The sequence below is a fragment of the Cherax quadricarinatus genome, chromosome 21, assembly GCF_038502225.1.
Source record: "Cherax quadricarinatus isolate ZL_2023a chromosome 21, ASM3850222v1, whole genome shotgun sequence".
NCBI classification, from domain to species: domain Eukaryota; kingdom Metazoa; phylum Arthropoda; class Malacostraca; order Decapoda; family Parastacidae; genus Cherax; species Cherax quadricarinatus.
The window spans coordinates 36,971,899-36,977,980 of record NC_091312.1 but is presented as its reverse complement, the minus strand read 5'-3'; the positions used below and the strand labels follow the sequence as shown (position 1 = coordinate 36,977,980).

Genomic DNA, 6,082 nt, shown 5'->3' with positions numbered 1-6,082 from the left:
ACTTTATGAATCATCGAATATATTTCATTCGTGGATACCGCTATCAATATCGAATTATATGTTAATAATGACAGCCAGTGACGATGTGTGTAATGTAAAACAGATGTTTGTTTTACACAAGTCCGGCAGATGCTGCCACGAACAACACTTTCACTCCTTATTAACCCCTTTCCAGAAATAAAGATGGACAAATATACAAGTGTGTCGTACCTTCAGATGAATTTATTCAAGTAAATACTTCTTTTTTTAAGAGTTCGTTCTTTGAAGGTGTCGTTTTTGACGCATATCAAGAGTACGTCTCTATGTTTTCGAGTTCAAGTCTATTATTCGTCAGGAACGATACATTTTCCAGGAATTCGAAGCCTTGAAGATAAGAGAGGAGCTGTGAGGGGATCTAAGGGAGAAAAGACGTCCATCCCTTACTTGGTCAAAGCTGACTGACTGCCGTCTACCGGGCGTTGCAAAACTCGTATGGGCTGACTGTTTTACAGTTAATTTCATAACAATGACCCGTTTATGGCTTCTGCCTTAATAGCTTTATATTAAAGATTATTGGCTATGATGGCTCATTTCGAAATTTTTTTATCATTGATCTTTGCTAAAAGTAAAGATTTCTGAGGCTAAGGACATTCCATCACTTAAATCCAACACTAAGAAAAGCACTAAGGAAAAGCACACAAGTGCTGAGCAAGGTGTCATTTTGACGACGTTTCGCTCGGTGTAGATTGAAATAATTATTATAATCAACGCAGGACACGTTATCACAATGGATGTTTGATCTGCGCCTCTAGTGTGTGCACCGTTGATCTGACTCATTGTACCACAAGCGTGCACACACACACACACACACACACACACACACACACACACACACACACACACACACACACACACACACACACACACACACACACACACACACACACACACACACACACACACACACACACACATGTTCCGTTTTCCCCCTCGGTCAAATTACCAGTTTGACTGTTGTTGACAAGAACGGCATACGCCGTTGCAATCCTCTGGAACAAGCGTGAAGTCTCTGTTATTCCTGTTTTAAATAAAGACTGTAGAGACCGAGAGTTTTTACTATTATATGTTAATTAAATGTTAATAAATCGCTAAACCAGTGTGGGTCAGTCAGCGCAAGAAGTGGTCGTAGATGTCTACGGAAATCAGTTTTGAAAATGACCTTCAATTGATTTTTTTTGAGTTTATGCATAATAGCGTTAGAAATTGTTCAAATAACTTTCACCTGGTACGGAAGGGCCCAAAAGTCTAGGAATGTGTGGAATTTAACTACAGCAAGAGGTGGGGCCAGGAGCTAACAGTCGACCACTGCACTCGAAACTAAGGACAATTTGCAGAATACACACGCATACACAGGTACGTAAACATCAAGTAACAGAAAAAAAACAGGAACACACAGGCAAACAAATAAATAAATAGTAACAGGTAAACAGACAAGAAAACAGACAACAGCCAGACGACAAACAAGCCATTATAAACTGCAAGATCTAAATGCTTTTAAAAAACTATCCCGGTCAGGTGAGCATTGCGTGTGGAATTTCTTGCAAATAATTACCCGATTTGGAAAAAAAACTAAAACAAATCCTAATCATTTTTGTTTGTAAATATTTATATCTCTCTTTTGTGTTCACGCTCCGCTTCCAGTTAATTATATTTTATAATCTTATAATTATATTCTTATAATTTTTTGGTGGGAAGGAGGCAATGGGGGGGAGGGGGGTCAGGCAAGCTGAAAAAAATATGAGCGATTTAATGATGTCTCAGCATATTTGTTGTCTGGTAAATATCACGAATATTTGCTCTCAACAGAGATAGATAGATAGATAGATAGATAGATAGATAGAGAGAGAGAGAGAGAGAGAGAGAGAGAGAGAGAGAGAGAGAGAGAGAGAGAGAGAGAGAGAGAGAGAGAGAGTTAGTGTTATATTTACCATCGTAAGGTATTACTAAAAGCACCGAAAAAAAAAATCGCTATCAAGAAAAAATTAAAACTGATTTATCCTCGGGTTTGATGCGCGGCCTGAAGGCTGGAGTGAGTCAATAAAACACCTGGACACTGTGACGTGATAAATAATGACGCAGGGTCAGTCTTAACTTGGAAAAAGACCAAAGGTTAAATCCTCTAAGCATTAATAAGCGCGACAGGAATAATTCTCTTTGTTACACGGTTCTTCGTTTTCTGTGGTATAATTGGGCAGGCGAGGGTGGACCAAGTTGAAGGTGGTCAGTCTGAGAGCAGCCATGGCAGGGGCAGGGAGTAGATCAGCCTTACCCACAGTCCTCCTTGCTAACGTGCAGTCACTCGCAGACAAATTAGAAGATCTTAAAAAGAGGCTGGAGGATCGGGACATTGATGTTTGCGCCCTCACCGAGGCCAGGATAGGGGATGCTGCACAGGCTGAGATAGAGGGATACACGCTGTGGTTGCAGACTCGGCCAGAAAAGAAACATGGTGGCTTGGCCCTCTACGTCAGGGATGACATTACCTCCACAGTGTTACCCTTCCACGTCCCTAGTAACCTGGACGTGTTGTGGGTGAGGGTGGACCCCCGAGGCTTACCCAGCGATGTGTCCTGCGTGGTGTTCTGTGTGGTCCACCACACCCACCCTCACACCAGCGGCCTCAGGGAGCCCCTCATGGCCCACCTCATGGATGTAGTGACCGGGATCTACAGCCGAGAGCCAGATACGGGAGTCGTTATCCTCGGGGGCTTCAGGGACTTCCCGGAGCATAAGATCCCTCCGGACCTGAACCTTCAGCAAGTGGTCAACAAGCCCACCCACAGAGGCAGCATCATGGATGTAATTGTCACTAACTTGATGAATCACTACAAGAAGCCCAGACTCTTACGTCCCATCGCTTCCTCGGCTTACAAGAGCGTCTACTGGGTGTCTAAATAGCTATTATATATATAATCTATCTACTGGGTGTACCGGTAGTTATTACAGCTGCTGCTTGTCTACTGGATATCCCGGTAGTTAGTACAGCTGCTGGTCTTCTGGGGTATCCCGGCAGTTACTACAGCTTCTGGGTTTCCCGGTACTTTTTACAAATGTTGCCTGTCTGCTAGGTGTTGCAGTACTTCCTGCAGCTGCTGCCTGCCTACTAAATGTCCCGGTAGTTACTACATCTGCTGTCTACTGGATGTCCCTGTACTGCTTATCTACTGGATATCCTGGTTGTGCTTGTCTGCTGGGTGTCCCGGTAGTTACTACATCTGCTGTCTACTGGATGTCCCTGTACTGCTTATCTACGGGATATCCTGGTTCTACTTGTCTGCTGGGTGTCCCGGTAGTTACTACAGTTACATCCGGAATGATCTTGTGTCCACATATTTATTGAACGGATAAGGAAGTTGACTTATAAGACAGAATTTTCATTCTATTTTCTACGTGATATTTCTAGGAAACCTTTAGCTAAGTTGAACTATAAAATGACATCTGAAACGTTACTTTTAACAAGAATACACCTACTCATTTCCTCTTGTGAAAAAAATCTAATATAAAGAAAGCCAAGGTTTGTAAAAATAACTATTAATTGAAGTGAGCTAAACTGTTGTTAACTGAGAGTGAATCACCAGCTATGTGAGTGAAGTGTCTACCAGCTCATGTGAATATACGATCAGTTTTTTTTCGAGTGAACTGTTATGTTTTGATTGAAAAATGAAAATGAGCCATATACACATAATCACACAAGCACACATACACAATAGCTTGTATATTTCTGTATTTAGTAATACTCCTTCCTCGATGATATATGATAGGTATTTACGCTGTAATCTAAGATTTGTGCGATAATTAGACATTCTTGCAAACTTCTGCAATATTTTAATGTAGGAGGCAGACATTTATTGTCCTCAGAGTGACATATTGATGATAAATTCATCAATTATAGTTAAAATACTTGTCGTTTTTTATGGTGTTTATATATCACTATAACATTATAATATCTTGACCGTCTGTTTATACAGTAAGTGAAGATCTCACTAAAATTAATATCTTAATATCAAACTGCGTATGAATCTAAAATCACAGTTCATTAACTCCACACACCAGCCTATAAGACTAGCATAATTACATAGAATAATATCTCGCTATTAAAAACTATGAAGTTCATGCGAAAATATTTTTGTTCTCGTTGTATATATATATATATATATATATATATATATATATATATATATATATATATATATATATATATATATATATATATATATATATATATATATATATATATATATATATATATATATATATATATATATATATATATATATATATATATATATATATATATATAAGAAGTACAGAACATATGCCCTGATGTGTGTTTCTCAGTGTATATGCGCTGAGAGTGCACTCTAGTCCATACTTTACGGATTAAAGTGTGCATGTCTGGTGGTGAAAAGGTTATCCTGCAGCCTGAATGACCCTCGTGTAGTCGATAAGCTTGAAACTCCATTAACCAGTCAACGATATATAGCTCATAAGTGCGTGTAATTATTGACGCTACTGCAAAATTTATTATATTTGAATAAAACATCATGTAATACATATCAATAAAAGTCTGAACTGGAAAGTCTTTTTTATTTATCTACTAAGTAAATGTAAATTTCGTATCAACACAATATATGCAATTATATTTTACTTCCCATTTCCAGGACTCAAGTCCAGCTAACTGGTTTCCCTGAATTCCTTCACAAAATAGTACCCTGCTTACACTCCAACAGCTTGTCAGTTCCCAAAAACCATTAGTCTCCATTCACTCCTATCTAACATGCTCACGCACACTTGCTGGAAGTCCAAGCCCCTTACCCACAAAACTTCCTTTACCCCTTCCCTCCAACTTTTCCGAGGACACCCCTACCTCTCCTTCCTTCCCCTACATATATATATATATATATATATATATATATATATATATATATATATATATATATATATATATATATATATATATATATGTGTGTGTGTGTGTGTGTGTTTGTGTGTATGTGTGTGTGTGTGTGTGTGTGTGTGTGTGTGTGTGTATTAAATCGTTTGTACTATATTATGTAATAAAATATACCTTTTGGTAAAAAAGACTAAAAAGATGGGGTGGTAGGGGAAGTGGAATATTCAAACAGCTTCAGGAAGAAATCCAAATATTCTTCCTGGAAGCATTTTTATCCTCTTCTCCAAGGCTGTGTGTTCAACAGTTTACCACCAGAGGTGGACCCATCCTATATAAATGTTTTACAATAATTTTTTCCCCAACATTCCATCTCTCTGAAGTATTTGCCACATTACTTCCTGATCCACCCTCTCATAGGTATTTTTAACTTTAACAATCAAAATCCACACACACACACACACACACACACACACACACACACACACACACACACACACACACACACACACACACACACAATAAATCCTAAACACCAAAAAAACGCAAGCACTAAACAAGTGCTGCCACAATACAAGCACTCACGCTTGTATGAATGACACAACTTTGTGAGAGAAAAGAAATCTTGAGTCAGTTTCTTACCCGAGATGGCACGCGAAGGCACAATAAACAAGTAGCAACAAAGGCTACGTAATTCTCGTCTGGTCGTGTAATAGTCGAGACACATTTTAGAAACCGTGATCATGACCTTAGTCATATATTCTCGAAATTAAAACACTTCGCTTTGCCATAAATTACGTGGCAATTCTGTCCTCGATTAGGTATCCCCCGAAGAGGGGGACTTTTAAGTAGTTGCCTGGATTATTTCCTAGTTTTTCTTTTCTTTTGCTCCAAATTGTCGTTTTTATTTATCTCATTACTCGACAACTTCTCATCTGACTGGCTTGAAATTTTCAACGCTGGTGTACAGAAGATTGGGCTAGGTTCTTGCAACAATTGTGAATTTGTTTTACGAACATGGCATGTGCACATGCACTATGATCTTGACTACTGCACTATGACCTTGACATGTGCACTATGACCTTGACATGTGCACTATGACCAAATCTGCTGAGTCCATCGACTGAGCATCCTGAACTGGCTGAGATAACT

General features: G+C 39.0%; 1 protein-coding gene across 1 annotated transcript; it reads left to right on the top strand.

The window, feature by feature from the left end:
- Positions 1-1,980: 1,980 nt before the first annotated feature.
- On the top strand, positions 1,981-3,547 carry LOC128689043 (uncharacterized). Its single transcript, XM_053777107.2, has one exon. It carries the CDS (start codon positions 2,278-2,280, stop codon positions 2,935-2,937), a length of 660 nt encoding a protein of 219 aa, XP_053633082.1. The 5' UTR covers positions 1,981-2,277; the 3' UTR covers positions 2,938-3,547.
- The last annotated feature ends 2,535 nt before the right edge of the window (positions 3,548-6,082 follow it).

Coding starts and splice junctions, on each gene's coding strand:
- LOC128689043 (XM_053777107.2), top strand. CDS start 2,278: ATGGCAGGGGCAGGGAGTAGATCAGCCTTACCCACAGTCCTCCTTGCT.